Source organism: Phyllopteryx taeniolatus, chromosome 12 (assembly GCF_024500385.1).
Source record: "Phyllopteryx taeniolatus isolate TA_2022b chromosome 12, UOR_Ptae_1.2, whole genome shotgun sequence".
Taxonomy (NCBI): domain Eukaryota; kingdom Metazoa; phylum Chordata; class Actinopteri; order Syngnathiformes; family Syngnathidae; genus Phyllopteryx; species Phyllopteryx taeniolatus.
The window spans coordinates 1,738,244-1,756,490 of NC_084513.1; the positions used below are offsets into that span (position 1 = coordinate 1,738,244).

The 18,247-nt window shown below is 42.2% G+C and overlaps 1 protein-coding gene across 3 annotated transcripts in view; it reads left to right on the forward strand.

Moving 5' to 3' along the window:
* Positions 1-18,247, forward strand: part of raph1a (Ras association (RalGDS/AF-6) and pleckstrin homology domains 1a) — an 85,336-nt gene that overhangs the window by 36,584 nt on the left and 30,505 nt on the right. For all 3 annotated transcript variants that reach the window (XM_061793131.1, XM_061793134.1, XM_061793132.1), the window contains exons 2-4: positions 17,540-17,668; positions 17,756-17,864; positions 17,949-18,082. In XM_061793131.1, coding sequence (XP_061649115.1) covers positions 17,540-17,668; positions 17,756-17,864; positions 17,949-18,082 — 372 coding nt within the window. The remainder of the gene's footprint in view (positions 1-17,539; positions 17,669-17,755; positions 17,865-17,948; positions 18,083-18,247) is intronic.

An 18,247-nucleotide genomic window follows, 5' to 3' on the forward strand; every position in this document is an offset into this window, starting at 1 on the left:
AAAACACAGTTGTTGGTTGGCTTTCCCATTCATCGTGTTGTCACTGAGAAAATGGAGATAATTCTGTGGATACATTGTTTGACCTTGCTGTTATTTGACTCTTGAGCCTTCCCTGAGTCATGCCCCAAGTCACACTACAGTTCGTCAGTGTGCCCATTGGGAGTCTCCACATCCAGTGTTTTTTTTCAAACATTTACCTTTGCATGGCCTGTCTTGCTTTGTTGCGTAATGATGTCACATCAAGAGGGGAGTACAATAGGGAGGTTTTAATGTTGCCTGTTATTTTTAGGTGACTCACATTGAGCCTGCTCAGCATGGCTGGAGACGCATACTGTCCATGCACCTACACACACATAGCACACATTAGTGCCACCTGCTGACTATACATTTGTTGTGTAGACAGCTGCTGGATGAGAGGTGTTGAGCAAAACATAACTGCTATATACTCATTCGAGTAAAACGAAAACCTAGTAATTCATTTTTCCCCTTATGAATATTTATGAACTGCCCTTTAAAATTCAAAAGCCAGATGACAAAATAAGTATAGTTTTTGTATAGCGGACTTTACAGCTCCTGCGGCGTCTACCAAAGAAATATGATCATGCATAATACAATGCCAATGAAGTTGGGATGTTGTGTTAAACATAAAAACAGAATACAATGATTTGGAAATCATGTTCAACCTATATTTCATTGAATACAAATACAAGATATTTAATGTTCAAACTGATAAAGTTTATTGTTTTTAGCAGATAATCATTAACTTGGAATTTTATGGCTATAACACGTTCCAAAAAAGCTGGGACAGGTGGCAAAAAAGACTGAGAAAGTTGAGGAATGCTCATCAATCACCTGTTTGGAACATCCCACAGGTGAACAGGCTAATTGGGAACAGGTGGGTGCCATGGTTGGGTATAAAAGGAGCTTCCCTGAATTGCTCAGTCATTCACAAGGAAAGATGGGGCGAGGTTCACGCATCGAACAGTTTAAGGACAATGTTCCTCAACATACAATTGCAAGGAATTTAGGGATTTCATTATTGACGGTTCACAATGTCATCAAAAGGTTCAGAAAATCTGGAGAAATCACTGCATGTAAGCAGCAAGGCCGAAAACCAACATTGAATGCCCGTGACCTTCGATCCCTCAGGCGGCACTGCATCAAAAAACGACATCAAAGTGTAAAGGATATCACCACAAGGGCTCAGGAACACTTCAGAAAACCAATGAAACCCAGAAACGCCGCCGGCTTCTCTGGGCCTGAGCTCATCTAAAATGGAATTATGCAAAGTGGAAGAGTGTTGTGTGGTCTGACAAGTCCACATTTCAAATTGTTTATGGAAATCGTGGACGTTGTGTCCTCCGGGCCAAAGAGGAAAAGAACCATCTGGACTGTTATGGACGCAAAGTTCAACAGCCAGCATCTGTGATGGTATGGGGCTGTGTTAGTGCCAATGGCATGGGTAACTTACACATCTGTGAAGGCACCATTAATGCTGAAAGGTACATACAGGTTTTGGAGAAACATATGCTGACATCCAAGCAATGTCTTTTTCATGGACGCCCCTGCTTATTTCAGCAAGACAATGTCAAACCACATTCTGCACGTGTTAAAACAGCGTGGCTTTGTAGTAAAAGAGTGCGGGTACTAGACTGGCCTGCCTGCAGTCCAGACCTGTCCTCCATTGAAAATGTGCGGCGCATTATGAAGTGTAAAATATGACAACGGAGACACCGGACTGTTGAACAGCTGAAGCTGTACATCAAGCAAGAATGAGAAAGAATTCCACCTACAAAGCTTCAACAATTAGTGTCCTCAGTTCCCAAACATTTATTGAATGTTGTTAAAAGAAAAGGTGATGTAACACAGTGGTAAACATGACCCTGTCCCATCTTTTTTGGAACGTGTTGCAGCTATAAAATTCCAAGTTAATGATTATTTGCTAAAAACAAAGTTTATCAGTTCGAACATTAAATATCTTGTCTTTGTAGTGTATTCAATTAAATATAGGTTGAAAATTATTTGCAAATCATTGTATTCTGTTTTTATTTGTTTAACACAACGTCCCAACTTCATTGGAATTGGGGTTGTATTAATAATCCCTCCATCCTGTGTGTGTGTGTGTCTGCGTGCGTGTGTGCGCGCGCAAGCTGATTAGATTGGTTCAAGCTGTGCTGTTGCAGTAGGGGACAAAAGGTAAAGTTCGCCAAGTGGTTTATGTCACACCATCACATGTGGGTTATGAAATTTTTATATTGAGCGTTGTTGCGCTCTCCTATCCCTACCATGTGAGCATCAGCCAGTAATAAACTCCCTTTACTTCCCCTCACGGTACAAAATAGATCATGCAAACACAACAGACATGAACATTGATTTAAGGCAGTATGTAAAGCAGCAAGGCAGCATGATTAAGATTTGACTATTCAGTGCATGGAAGGGAATCACTTGACCCATCAGCTGACTGAAGCATGATCGAGAGTCAAGAGTGCTATCCTAATGACAATGAAGCACTTGAAAGGCTTAAAGGGGACACTCAAGCAAATGTATTAATCACCCTCTAGATACACCACCGTAAAGACATTTGAGACATTGACATTAGAATGCCTGTCATAAAAAAAGAAAAATATATATAAAAACTTGGATCAAAAAGTGCTTTAATGCGGATTATTTCAATTCCCCCTTTCATGCGCCGTCACTTTACTGTGGTGGAGGGGTTTGTGTGTCCCAATGGTCCTAGGAGGTAAGTTGTCTGGGGCTTTATGCCCCCACCAGGGTCATGCATGGCAAACGGGTCCTAAGTGAGGGACCAGACAAAGCACAGCTCAAATGAACCCTTATGATGATTAACGTAAATGGACATCAGTTTCCCTTGCCTGGACGTGGGTCACTGGGAGCCCCTCTGGAGCAAAGCCTGGAGGTGGGGCTCGAAGGCGAGCGCCTGGTGGCCAGGCCTGCACCCATGGGGCCCAGCTGTGCAAAGCCTGAAAGGGTAATGTGGGTCCCCCTTCCCATGGGCTCACCACCTGTGGGAGGGGCCATAGGGGTCGAGTGCAGTGTGAGCTGGGCATAGGCCGAAGGTAGGGACCTTGGCGATCCGATCCCTGGCTACAGAAGCTAGCTCTGGGGACGTGGGACATCACCTCTTTGGCAGTGAAAGAGCCCAAGCTTGTGTGTGAGGTCAAGAAGTTCCGACTGGATATAGTCGGGCTCGCCTTCACACACAGCTTGGCCTCTGGTACCAGTTGTTTTGAGAGGGGTTGGACTTTCTTCCACTCTAGATTTTCCCACGGTGAGAGGCCCGAGAAGGTGTGAGTATACTTATTGCCCCCCCCCTCCCCCCCCCCCCGGCTCGGCACCTGTACATTGGGGTTCACCCCGGTGGACGATAGGGTAGCCTCACTCCACCTTTGGGTGGGGGGACGGGTCCTGACTGTTGTTTGTGCCTATGCACCAAACAGCAGTTCAGAGTACCAACCACTTTTGGAGTCCTTGGAGGGGCTGCTGGAGAGCGCTCCCACTGGAGATTCCATAGTTCTCTTGGAGACCTGGCAGAGGCCCAATTGGGAGGAACAATCCCCCCCCCCCCACCCTCCCCCCCATCCAGAGCGGTGTTCTGTTATTGGACTTCTGTGCTCAACATGGATTGTCCATACCATGTTTAAGCATAAGGGTGTCCACATGTGCACTTGGCACCAGGACACACTAGGCCCCATTTTGATGATCAAGTTTTTGGTCGTGTCATCGGACTTGCGGTCGCATGTCTTGGAAACTTGGGTGAAGAGAGGGGCGGAGCTGACAAGTGATCACCACCTGGTGGTGTGTTTGCTCCGATGTTGGGGCAAGATGCCGTTCCGACCTGGCAGGCGTGAGGGTCTGCTGGGAACGTCTTGCAGAATCCGTCAGAAGGAGTTTCAACTCCCATCTCCAGCAGAACTTCTTCCACCGAGGTGGGGGACATTTAGTCCGAGTGAACCGTGTTTCACGCCTCCATAGCTCAGGTGGCCGAACGGAGCTCTGGCCGTAAAGTGGTCGGTGCCTGTCATGGTGGTAACCCCCGAACCCATTGGTGGACACCGGTAGTAAGGGATGCCGTCAAGATGAAGAAGGAGTCCTGTCGGGCCCCTTTGGCCTGAGGGACTCCTGAGGCAGCTGATGGGTACCTGGTGACCAAGTGGAATGCAGCTTTGGTGGTCACTGAGACAAAAACTCTGGCATGAGAGGAGTTCGGTGATGTCATGGAGAACGACTACCGGATGACTTTGAGGAAATTCTGGTCCACCATCCGTCTCAGGAGGGGGGAGCCGTGCACCATCAACACTGTGTATAGTAGGGATAGGGCACTGCTGACCTCGACTCGGGACATTGTGAGTTGGTGGGTAAAATACTTCGAAGACCTCCTCCATGGGGAGAGGGAAGTTTGGGCTTCCCTGCTAAAGCTACTGCCCCCGCGACCTGACCTCAGATAAGCGTAATAAAAAAAAAAAAAAGAAATAGGTTTCAATTCCTGTGAGCTTTTGACATTTTCCAATTTTGAACAGGTTTGAGGAATTTCAATCTGAAATCACCTTTTTCCACCCAAATATGGAATCGAATTGCTCTGCTTCTCTGAGAAGTCAGAAATTAATTAAGCATTCTACCTTGATAAAAAATTTAATTACCTATGCTATTAATTTGGGGCAGCTGTGGCATAAACTTGAAATTGTGTGGTGGTGTAATACATTTGTTCAGCACTGTACATAAATTGGCACTTTTTATTATTAAACTAACAGTGGAACCTTAAAACCCCTGTTGAAATCTTTTTCGATTTCAAAACAACCTTTCCCATAGGAAATAATGGAAATTCAATTGCCAAAGAAAATGCACAATGCACACTAATCCTTAGATCCTGCCTGAACTAATGTCTTGTGAGGAACATTAGTCTCACGGCCCATGTGACTTTTAAACCTAAAGTATGGAACCTCTGTCGCCCCTTGGCTGGAATTTTGCATTTAAACAACAGAGCCGTTACTTCGATATGACGTAGGCTTCCCCTTTAATGTGATTCTACAACATTTTTATTCTGTTTTGAAGGCCAGCCGGTGGGGAAAAGAGAGTGATTCTTTGGAAGAAGCATTTGTTGTAATTTCCTATTATTGCTGCGTTTTGTGCATACATTGTTTGGTGCATCAGGCACCTTGTTGAGCAGTTTAGGGGTCCTCGGGAAGATGTGTGGAGTTCATCGGCGGCAGTTATTGTTTTCTTTTTACATCGAAGCCTTCTGCATTTGTGTTGAAAATATCAGAAATATCTCAGGCAGGATAATGAAGACAGAGTGAGTCATTCTTGCGTTTGTGCATGCATTGTTCAGTAGTGAATTTTGTCTATTTTATGTCAGGCACCTTGTTGGGCAGCTAACGGGTCCTCGGAAAGACTCCTTCGTCATTGACAGAAATTAATGAGCTCATCTCGTTTCTCTAATTGCAACTTCCTAGGTCCTCGCTCGTCGCTCCTCTGTTTACACGCTAGCTCCTCTCACCAGAAATTCCATCAAGGAGTGAGGAGATTGACAGAGGAGCGAGGCAGGAGGAGGTAGGAATGTTTGGGGGAATGGAGACTGTCGTACCGCAATGACATCATCATCATTGACCCATGTCACAAATGAACTGTCTTTGTGGCTGAATTATTACTATCACCACAAATATCCACTTTATGCTTTGTTTCAAGTAGGATTAAATTAGTCAAATATAATCAACACTGTTACTCTTCACATTTTTGCAGATACAAAGATGATCGTGATTGGTCTATCACACGTCCGTCTACCCCCCCACGCAGCTCCCACCCCATGCACAATAAAGTGTTCGTGTTGCTATGTATTATGTTGAATGCAAAAATTGTGCAGAACATTTTTTCTTTCTTTATTTGGCCAAATTCATTTGACAAAATGCCTACTATACAAACAGAAATAGGCGGTTGGGGCATACATAGTAAACATGAGCCAGTGTAATGAAGTCATTTTGATATCAAATACTGCCCTAAATATAACAGAGACTCAGAAAAGTATGTATATTCAAATAATCAAGAAATGACAAAAACAGAATATTAACAATTTAATTTGAAGTTCTCAGGGCTCAAAGTTTACCGATTCCTGATTGCCTGGGGCAACTCCAAAATAGTCATGGGCAAGCTAGCGAAACATATAACATCCCTGATTTGGCAAGCGTATGAAAACATTTATTGTCGTAGTATGAAGGGATGAAGGGAGGAATATTCACAATATTGCGAAATTAAAAGTGCCTCTATCATCGTGGCCTTGTCTTGGCATTAAATAATTAGCGGTTGTGCTGAAAATGTAGTTTTGTGCCATCTATAAGAAGCCAAGCCACTTAGCCAGGTTGCTACAGCGCTTCACTTCCTCATTTGTGTAAACTCACCCGATTGGACGCATAACCTAAGTGACCAATGTGTGCATCTAGAGAAATACACTAATTGGCTGACTGACCCGCATGACCACAGCATTGAGAGGAGTGGGTTAGCGTTGTAACTTGTACGGCGTACTACACTTGTAAGAGCGTCGCTTCACAATTGACTGGGTGAGATAGAGGCACCTTGTTGTTCACGCCGGCCTCTGTCCCAGCAAATGCAGACCCACGGGCCGGGATTGGTTGGCGTGGACAACCAATCCCCCGCGTGGATGCTCCGCGAAGCCAGCATCCACCGCGAAACACCGTGAGTCGGATTTCCGCGTGTCCCCGCCGCCAAATTCGAACGAATGCTCGAACGTTTCGAGTAGTTCGAATACAAAAAATATTTAGAGAAATTTTCTCTACCTCTGGGATCCGCTTACTTAACTCATTTACTCCCAGCTCTCCTAGTTTGATTGAGTTTGATATTGTTTCTGTAATTATGTGTGTACGCCTTTAAGAGGGTGGGTGGGAGTGAGTAGTGTGACATAAGGAAAAGTCAGTCTGGGAAGACGCTGTTGGAATGAGTTGTGGCTGACAGTAGCTCGTAAGTTTGTGATGTTCTTGTGTTGCCGCAATTTCAATAAAGCGACTGAAAGTGCATTGGCGACTCCCTTCCTCTTTGACCACTTCTGAGGGCATTATAGTACTATTGGTAAAGTGGGGTACGGAAAGTATTCAGACCCCCTTAAACTTTTCACTCTTTGTTATATTGCAGCCATTTGCTAAAATAATTTAAGTTCATTTTTCCCTCATCAATGTACACACAGCACCCCATATTGACAGGGGAAAAAAAACAGAATTGTTGAAATTTTTGCAGATTTATTAAAAAAGAAAAACTGAAATATCACACAGCCATAAGTATTCAGACCCTTTGCTGTGACACTCATATTTAACTCGGGTGTTCATTTCTTCTGATCATCCTTGAGATGGTTCCACACCTTCATTGGAGTCCAGCTGTTTTGGATTATACTGATTGGACTTGATTAGAAAAGCCACACACCTGTTTTAAGACCTTACAGCTCACAGTGCATGTCAGAGCAAATGAGAGTCATGAGGTCAAAGGAACTGCCTGATGAGCTCACAGACAGAATTGTGGCAAGACACAGATCTGGCCAAGATTTTTTTTTTATTTATTTATTTATTTTTTTTTAAATATAAAAGTCTGCTGCATTTAAGGATCCGAAGAACACAGTGGCCTCCATAATCCTTAAATGGAAGACATTTGGGACGACAAGAAACTTTCCTCGAGGTGGCCGTCCAGCCACACTGAGGAATCGGGGGAGAAGAGCCTTGGTGAGAGTGGTAAGGAAGAACCCAAAGATCACTGTGGCTGAGCTCCAGAGATGCAGTCGGGAGATGTGCGAAGGTTCTAGAAAGTCAACCATCACTACAGCCCTCCACCAGTCGGGGCTTGATGGCAGAGTGGCCCGACGGAAGCCTCTCCTCAGTGCAAGACACATGAAAGCCCGCATGGAGTTTGCTAAAAAAATAAATATCTGAAGGACTCCAAGATGGTAATAAATAAGATTATCTGGTCTGATGACAAAAAGATAGAACTTTTTGGCCTTCATTCTAAGCGGTTTGTGTGGCGAAAACCAGGCACTGCTCATGGCCTGTCCAATACAGTCCCAATGAAGCATGGTGGTGGCAGCATCATGCTTCATCATGCTGTGGGGGTGTTTTTCAGCTGCAGGGACAGGACGACTGGTTGCAATCGAAGGAAAGATGAATGTGGTACATTCAAGTACAGGGATATCCTGGAAGAAAACCTTATCCAGAGTGCTCAGGACCTCAGACTGGGCCGAAGGTTCACCTTCCAACAAGACAGTGACCCTAAGCACACAGCTAAAATAACAAAGGACTGGCTTCAGAACAAATCTGTGACTGTTCTTGAATGGCCAAGCAGAGCCCTGATTTAAACCCAATTGAGCATCTCTGGAAAGACCTGAAAATGGCTGTTCTCAAATGTTCACCATCCAACCTGACAGAATTGGAGAGGATCTGCAAGGAGGAATGGCAGAGGATCCCCAAATCCAGGTGTGAAAAACTTGTTGCATATTCCCAAAAGACTCATGGCTGTATTAGCTCAAAAGGGTGCTTCTACTAAATACTGAGAAAAGGGTCTGAATACTTATGGCTGTGTGATATTTCAGTTTTTCAGTCTGCAAACGTCTTATGAGGAGCATTTTTCTGCTCAGTTGTGGCCCAGGCTTTCAAACAGAAGTGCAGAACATCCAGAGAGAGATTCCTAAAAATAATCTTCGAAAAACAATAAATTCTTAATCAATTGTAAATTTTCCAAGTAGTTGATAAAGGAAATTTATTCAAATAGCCATCCCTTGTGTTTGAGATGCAATCAGTCATGATTAATTTGAAATCAACTATACAGTACATCGTTGTCAATCTCACATTTAACTCCAATCGTTTTGTCATACTGAATTGTACACATTCAACCTCAAGATAATAGACACATGGCCACAGCTATGTTGTCTGGCTGCGTTTCGGAAATGTTCTTGTGGACAACTGTGTTTAGAGACGAAATGTAAATGTTATGCGCACCTCAAATTGGTGCCTGTGTGTACTCCCATGTCGGCCAATGAGCTTAAAAATAGACACTTTACATACACAAAGTGCTTGTTTGAGGTTTAAGGGCGTTTTTGCATGGTTCGTCGCAGTATATGAGGAGCCTCATGCATGGGACTAAGATAAAATTCAGCTGAAATGAAGTCAAGCGTAAGGGAGGGCAGCATAGCATTTTCTTCACTCGATGGGTTCGCCGTGCTGTGGTGCATAAATGTCACGTGTTTGGCTTCATACTGTATGTTGGAACTAGCCAATGACATTTTCTTGAACCGTTGTTCCAAGTGGACCAAATCCTGTAGCTCTACTGCCAACAAAAGGTCTCAACGACAATCAGTCATATCATGTGATCCTCCTTGCACTAAAAACCACCAACCAAAACCATTTGCCAGTGTTATTCAAAAACACACTGACACACTTGACTTCTAAAATGCTGAGCAAACTCATTTGAGTGTTGTCTTGAATAGCATGAAAAACCATAATAAATGAAATCACCATTTAAAACAGCATTTTAAGTTCACTTGGGTCATATTTGTCTGACGTTTACATTTGTTTGATGATCTTAAACATTGAAGAGGGGAAACTATGCAAAAAAAAATATATATAAGAAATTGAGGGCTTGGTCGTGGAACAAATTAAACCACCGCTCTATCGGGATTGCAATTATCGTATCATTATTCCTTTGGGTACAGTATCAATCAATACACCAGCATGATATATCTACACTGCCACTGTCTGATGAAACACATTACATTTTCATAAGGCCAAGGTTGGATGTGATGAGAAACATTTTTTCTCGGGATTTATGCCATTTCAAGTGTTTTCACTTTCACAATGGTTATGGTTTGGCTTAAAAGCCTGTTTAACCCCTTAATTTTCATGGATATTGTAATAAATGGAGGTGTATTTGATTCATTATTATTTATCGTGACACAATTAACAAGCGTGAAAATAGCATATCGCGAGTGACATTGTATTATATTCTGCTTTTATCCATGTGCGCAGTGGAACGCATGAGAAAAATCCAGATGATGTCCAGTGGGATAGGTTGTGGTCATCCACCACCATGCATATCTAATTAATAAAGTCCCTGCTAACCGCATTTAGCTATACTAGCTAACAAAGGCCACACAAGAAGGAAAGCATTGTGGAGTCAACACTTTCTCGACTGGCTCATCATTTTACGCCTTTTTGTTTGTTTCCACAGCAGTCAAAATAGAAGGCCAAAACCTGGCACACGTCTTCTTTTGTTTCATGTTACACATCTGGGAGTGGCTGACGTCAGTCTCACACACACAATAGGGGGTAATTTGGGCAACAAATATGGCATGAATACAAACGGCCACGCTAGCGTCTTGTTAAGTGCACTAGTGTGTATGATATTGCATGGGCTTGCTGAGCAATCAGAATGATAATGCCGGAGCGAAATGCTCCATGCATTGATCTTTGCCAAAGGAGTGCATGGAAGCAAGGGATCAGCTTGTCTCTCCTTGCCTCCCTCTGGATTTATCTCCCCTCCTCACTTCGAGTAAGAGGCAGGGAAAGGGAGGAAGAGGAAATGATGTCATCCTCCCTTGCACAATCTCAAGGGTAGTGACATCATTGTTGATGGATCCACAGGGTTCCACTTCCTGTGCTTCTGCTGCTCTCCTTCCTTTGTTTTCTTTGATAAACGTCCATTATAATTACAACGCCTGTATCACGCATCCGTCAAGACCTTTTCGTAACATACTGGTGAAATTATATACTAACCAATTACAAACCATTGTCACATTGCTCTTCAAAGCAGGCTTTTACTGTGTCACAGTTGTGTGTGAAAGAACATACCGATACAGCATGATGTGTTGAAGTTAAACCACCAGTTTTGGAGATTATGGAGTATTATCAGGGGCCTAACAAGGAGGAAGGCAGCTGTGTAAGGATAGCGGCAAGCCCAAGTTAACCCTCCCTCAACCTTTTTTGTTGAAAATAATTCTCCAATAATTATTTAATGTTAGACGCTGTGTCTAAAAATGTGTTTACAAGAAACCGCATTACTTGTGTGAATGCACACACAGACACACGTCCTGCTTCTGAGTTCCTTCTTAAAAGGCACAGCCAAATAAATACTGGCTCTATCGCAAGGCCTCTGATTTCTGTAAAATCCAAAGTGGGACGGGCTACTCACAATCAAAAAAACTACATGATGTAAAAAATTCCCCAAATACTTCTCTGCATTATGTGTTGGTTCCATTTGTACAGCGACATGGGGAGAACAAAAAGAATAGACCGATTGCAGACCGATTGAAAAGGGGCTAAAAATTATGCTTTTGCAATGATAATCACGTCACAGTCTTACATGGTATCAGAGCCAGTTGTAGTAACTAGCATTGGCCATCAAAGCTGGCATTGTTTCTGTTACTATTCTGTGTGAAAGGTACCAACACGCAATGGCACCAAGCCCTTCGGCAACTTCAGAGATGGTACGAGTAGTAACATGACAAGCAGCCACCATTTTTTTTTTTTCTAAAAAAAACACGGAATGAGCACTTCAAAAGCCTCTGAATTCCTGCATGACAAATAAATTCAGGGAAAAAATATTTATGACCAAAGTACATGACGTATTCTACTGCCCACACTTCTCATCAATAAAATTTCATTTGGGTAATGCCGTTTGAAACATCACAGTCAATTTGACGCATCTACTTCGAAAACCCCTCCCTGGGAATTTTGGCCCGTACCAGCTTATTGGTGGATATTTGTAATTGAAGCTTCTCAACCAATTGGAGAAGCCCTATCCCCAAGTAGCACGCAAAACCAAAAGGTCAAGCAGATATGTTGAGAAATAATTGGGTTAGTCAGTTTTGCTCTACAGTAATTCATTGGCGTTTTTGGTCCAAATTTTTTTATACAGTAGGATGTATCACGCAAAAACATTCCCCGAATAAGCCTTTTTTCCAACGCAAAAATAAAATAAATTTCTCCGGAATCCAATATATCATTTTCACAATTCTTGGTGTGTTCTACTCACGATGAAGTGTCAACTGTAGAGTGCTATTTTTCTTATTAAAAACACTTCACAATTTTTTTTGTTGGTATTTTTTAAGGGGCTGGAACAGTTTGGCATTTTCATTTATACAAAGGTGATTTGAGATATTCCTGTTTTGAGGTAAGAGCTTGGTCATGCAACAAATTAAACTCATAAGTCAAAGCACCACTATCGGGATTATTGCAATTATTGCATCATTAATCCTCTGAGTAGTATTAATACACCAGTATGCTATATCTACACTGCCACATCCAATTTTAGTAAGGCCAAGCTTGGATGTGCTGAGAAACACTTTTTCCCGGATTTATGCCATTTCAAGTTTTTTTTGTTTTTTTGTTTTTTGTTGTTTTTTTCCCCCCCATATTTATGGCTGGTTTCACTTTTACATCGTTATGGTTTGGGTTAAAAGCCTGTTTTAACCTCTTAATTCCTAGATATTGTAGTAAATCGCAGGCATTTTATTCTAATATAGCGATTATCGTGCATTTGCTCTATCGTGACTCAATTGACAAGCGTGAAAGTAACATACTCAGGTTGAAGTGGCCGATCCAACCCAACTCAGCATTTTGACTCGCTGTCATTTTTGACATGATAATGTGACTAGTATCAGATTCGTAGCTAACAATCCGCATAACCAACAAGTATCACACTATACACTAACAGCATCCTTCTAATTTCATTGTGGGGTGCTGTGTCACTACATGAAAGCCAACACAGTTGTGGAAATAATCTCCAAACAACAATAGACAACAATATTTTTAAAGGTACATCTTTGGCACCTTTATCTAAATACACAACAGAAGACATTTTTTCTTAAACAATTTTATTGGTGAAAATGTTAAAATCGTTCTGTGTTGTATGAACAAAGCAGGAAATAAATGCCACTAAGTCAAGAGATATTTTGTATTTTATTCATGAGCTAGTCATAAAAATACAAACTGCCCATGCTTTGTAGGAATGTGGTTGCATACTAAAAGTTTACCATCTGACACCATTTATGGATAGCGTGTGTACGTATGACACAATAGATGTAACACATACACATTACATCACCGGATTGAAGAAATTGATAGAAAAGTGTCATTGGCCTCTCGTCTTGCGTCGTTTAAATGAAGCACATGCTTTCATTTAAGGGTAACTTTTGGGTTTGCGTCCATCTTAACTGTCTATTCCCTTGATTATTATTATAAATTTGAATTATGGCTCCACTCCACAAATCCCACCCGGCGAAGCTAAAAATATGACATGTTCCCAATGGCCTGATATAAGGCGGTGGGAACAGATCACGTTGAGGATGCTGAAGGAACTTAAAAACCTTTTTCCGTTTAGCTGTGGCACTGTCAGGCCGGTCTGTGTGCTGTGTTATGCTGCAGGCGCCTGGAAGTCGCCGAGTCCAGATGCGTGCATGTACAGATGTTGCTAAAGTCCTGCCTTCTCTCTGTCCTAAAAATATATCCTGTAACATTGTATGATCATCTGTCAAGTTTCCTTATGCTACACAACAACTGCTGTCAAACTCCATATTTAACTCCATGTGAAATGTCAAAGATCACGGCCTGGAGGTGAGGGCCACTTCCTGGCTCTTATGGTGTGAAATGTCGAAAGCGTGCTAGGTTTAACAGTCTTGTCCCTGCAATATCCCAGGAGCTTTGTTTTAAGACGTAGTTGTGGTAGCCATCTTGGTTGTAATAAATGTAGTCTTTCACCCTGTCCATCAAATCCAGCTTTTTCCTGTGTGGTTGTTCTATGTTCGACATGGAATGGGTAGGGACAAAGTTGAACTGCAATTTTCCCAACAGATGCGAGACACATTAAGGGAATACCGCAGTGCTGGGACAAGTGTGTGAAGTTTAAAATTCGACGCTCAGTTCTCCAGAAATCTTTCTGTCTAACAGGTATTTTATACGTCACACCAGACACAGGTACTATCTTCCTGGCTGATATACTGTAATTATGAGATTGCGGCATGTTGTATCGCTGTGGAAACACGCTCACAGTAGCATCAAAATCGCACCTGTGTGAAAGTAGATTGTGGCAGTGGATTGTGGAGTTAAAGATTGCGGCATGCTGTATCACTGTGTGAACACGCTCACTGTAGCATCAAAATCGCACTTGTGTGAAAGTGGTTTTATGCGGGGTCTACTGTTCCGTCTCTAATGTAGCAGTCTTGCGGGGACTGTAAAAAAAGGCTTGTGTGCATCTCAGCTGATCCCTATATAGACTAAGTTGAGTCAGTCACATTTTGATAACTTATGGTTATATTTTGATAGTTACTTGGTAATGTGCACTACCACCACTTGCAGGACTGGAGTGGAACAGCTTCTGTTGGACACAGGATTATTTGTTCTTAATCATCCTTCTGCCAAGTTTTCACTTGTGTGGAAAAATTGAAGAGAGAGGTTGCTTCAGTTTCGGTGGTGGTGTTTCCCTTCGTGATGTCAATTTTCCAAATTAACAGGTTGAAAGCCTATTAGTAGTAACAGTTGTGTGTGTGCTTTGTGTTTAAGGCGACTATCTGACTGGAACCATTCAACATAAAGAAAAAGGGGCTACGCAATAATAACAAAAAAAGTTAAATCAATAAAAAATATAGTAAGACTGATAGAATATGAACTATGTGGAAAGGAACTACGATGGGTAGTTTAAAAAAGGAGGGGGTTGTGGAAAGAAGGGTGGAAGGATGATTGCATGGTTTCAGTTTGTCAGACAGGAGGAGTGTGGCTTCTCCAGCAAAGTAATTACTGTTTACTTTGCACAAGCACGCACACACACACACACACACACACGTATAGGTCATTAGAAACGACTTGCTGTCTCAGCTTTTTGATAGAAAGTGTAGTTGTGTATTTGGTCTGCTCGGGATTCAAGAATGTGCGGCTAAACAGCAGTTCATCCGATGTACTCCATGTTTGTTTTCCTCCATGTTTGATTTGTTGTGTTTCATATATATTTGAATGTGGGTTGATTAAAGCTACAGATAAGCAGAGAGGGTTCTCTGCTGACTGGACCTGGTTGTAGACTATCTATGATGTAATGATAACTTGCACCAAACAGAAAACGTGCTAGTGGCTTATTGCAAGTCTTAAATTGTAATATGCAGCAAAGAAGACTCTGCAACATTTTCTTCCCCACTCTGTGCTAAAATAAGAAGAGAGAGACCACATAAAAAGAGCGGTAAAACATTGCAACTTTAAATCATCAATTAGCAAAATGGTGCTTTTAATTACTTTTCAGCTGAGTACTTACTATATTCGTACTCTACCTTAGTGATTTCCAACCAGGTTGCCAGGGCACACTCGTGTGCCGTGAGCGATCATCAGGGTTCTACAAGAAATTATCCAATTTCACTAAATTTGTCAGAAATTATTTATTAATTCCAAAATGTATCTTTGTTCATCTATCTATGCAAGCGATTTTTAGTGACAGACAGAACAGTTAATGTTCTGTTCCATTAGCTGGTAGAAGGTACAATAAACCTGCGTAATCACCTGTTGCCAGTCATACAACAAAATAAGACTGCTTTCTGTATGTCAACTATGTTTTCAATCAAACAGGGTCAGATTTCACACTTAAGTCAATTTGTGTGTGAATTGGGATGAGAGCACCATTATTTCAGTTTACATCCTTTTTGTGACATTTTTGTTTGGTAGTGCGTCGTGAGAAGGTTGTGAAACACTGCATACTTCCATCCATCCATTTTCCATTTTTAAGCTAGGCGACACAGTGTGCAACTGGTTAGCACATCTGCCTCACAGTTCTTAGGACCCGGGTTCAAATCCCGCATGTTTGTATGTTCTCCCGTGCCTGCGTGGGTTTTCTCTGGGTACTCCGGTTTCCTCCCACATTCCAAACACATGCATGTTAGGTTAGTTGAAGACTCTAAATTGCCCATAGGTGTGAATGTGACTGCAAATGGTTATGTGCCCTGCGATTGGCTGGCGACCAGTTCCGAGTGTACCCTGCCTCTCGCCCGATTTAGCTGGGATAGGCTCGAGCACGCCCGTGACCCTAGTGAGGATAAGCGGTATGGAAAATGGATGGGTGGAATTCTTAAGCTACTTACTTCTCCTTACACTTCTCCTATTGTACTCGCCTCCTTTACAAATATCTTTCTTGGATTACATGTCTACATACTTTAATTCTTATTTTTGTCCGATTACTTTTTGATATTGACAGGTGAGGGGTTGTGATCGTCTTTGCATTTGGATGATGTCAGCTTTTCGTTTGCCTTGAATGGCCTCCATTGTGCAGACAGTAACTTGTCGTCCAAGAGTACAGCTGAGGGAGTTCCTGTCGTCGCGCACGCTTACAGAGAGCGGCCCTTTGCTCAGGCCTCTAAAATGACAGAGCGGCCAATCCACAAGGATCTACTATAATTTTAGCGCCGCAGTCCTTGCCTGTCTGTGCGTGTTCTTCAATGTATTTGTTTGTGGCTCAGTGCGATCCTGCTCTTTAATCTGGTGTGTGTGTTGGCTCCATGTGTCCCCCTGCAGAGAGGGGCAACGACAAAGCAGTAGCCCAGAAATAGCTTTTCGTCTGGGGTCAGTGCCTGCTTGGCCCTGGGTGGAAATCAGGTGGAGACAGAGTTGAAACATTTACAGAGGGCATGTAGAAGGCAGATTAAATATGCCAAGGCTTAAATTCTTGTTCTATATACCCTCTATATTTGCTTCTTTTCATGCCAGTTTGATCATTCTAATTATTTATATGTTTATCAATTAAGTTACTACAAAGATAGAGGGAATGTGTATAGTAAGTGCTAATAGCCACTGGATGGCGCCATTAGCTCTTACTCTGCTTCTGGCTTCACTCCCAGTCGGTCACCAAATCTCCCTTAGCTTTTCATCTGCATTAATTTGTTACTTTATTCATATGTAACTTTTTTATGTTATAATTCTTACGTACCCATTAAATTGTAAGTAGCCACCACATGGTCTTATATCCGTCTTAAAAAAATATTATTATTATATATCTATGTTAATGTGTATTGTATTTATTTGACTTTTGTTACGATTTGTGATAGATTAATAATTTATAATTATAATAATTTATTTTATGTTGTATAATTGTATTGACTGTAATTTATTTTATATGATCTTATTTATTGTACTGTCATTGTTTTATTTACTGTATATGTTAGTGGTTTTTTTGATTGAATTTGACTGTGTCTTGAATGTATCCATGAAAATTGTGTGTACTGTAATTGAAAATGTGTACGCAGGCTGTAATGCCAAACCACGTTTAATCCAGATCTGATCCAGATTGCACATTTGGGAGCAGTGTAGATTCATCAAAAGAAAATCCCATTTACTGTACGTCTTGTTTAAATCATATATTACATATCTCTGTCTAAAATTATCATATATTTTATTCCCTTGGATTCAACTTGAACTTTTTCATCCAAAATGGTCATTGTCCACTCGTCCAAAATGGTTGTTGTCCACTTGTCAAGTTCAGGTGACGAATGTTTTTCTTTTTTTGTCCCCAGATGGACCAGCTATCTGACGAGGAGGTGGAGGTCAGAGAGGAGGAGGAAGAGGAGGACAGTGATAAGGAGGATCAGGATCTGGATAAGATGTTTGGAGCCTGGCTGGGAGAACTGGATAAACTCACGCAGGTAGACATGCTGAACTAAACACGCCTCTTCTGTTTGACTTTTGCTGTATGTGTGACACACATTTCCTGATTGTTTTGCACCATTTAGAGCTTGGATGATGGCCGCCCGGAACGCCCCCCTCAAAGGAAGGCACCCCTCAGACAGGAGACCAACATGGCCAACTTCTCCTACAGATTCTCCATCTACAACATCAACGGTCAGACTCGCACACATAAGTGAAGATGCTCATTTGAGTTTTTCTTGAGACGTCTCACCCAGGTGCTTTTCTGTCTGGTTTCAGAGGCATTGAATCAGGGGGAAAATGTCGATCTGGACGCCCTCATGGCAGACCTCAGCTCCATTGAGCAGGAGCTCAGCACCGTCAGCCCCAAACAGAACAGCAGTATGGCACGTCTAGGACTCACTGATACCAAGGTAAACTTACTGTTCTGATACTGCGTCACGCCTAGAGATGTTTCTAATCTTTTGTGCCTCTCATGTAGCTAAAAAGTCAAACTATTAGATACAGCTCTCGGTATGATGCAGTACGGGTGTACACCACCAATAATAAACACGTTGTTACATTACTACCTCTTTGAA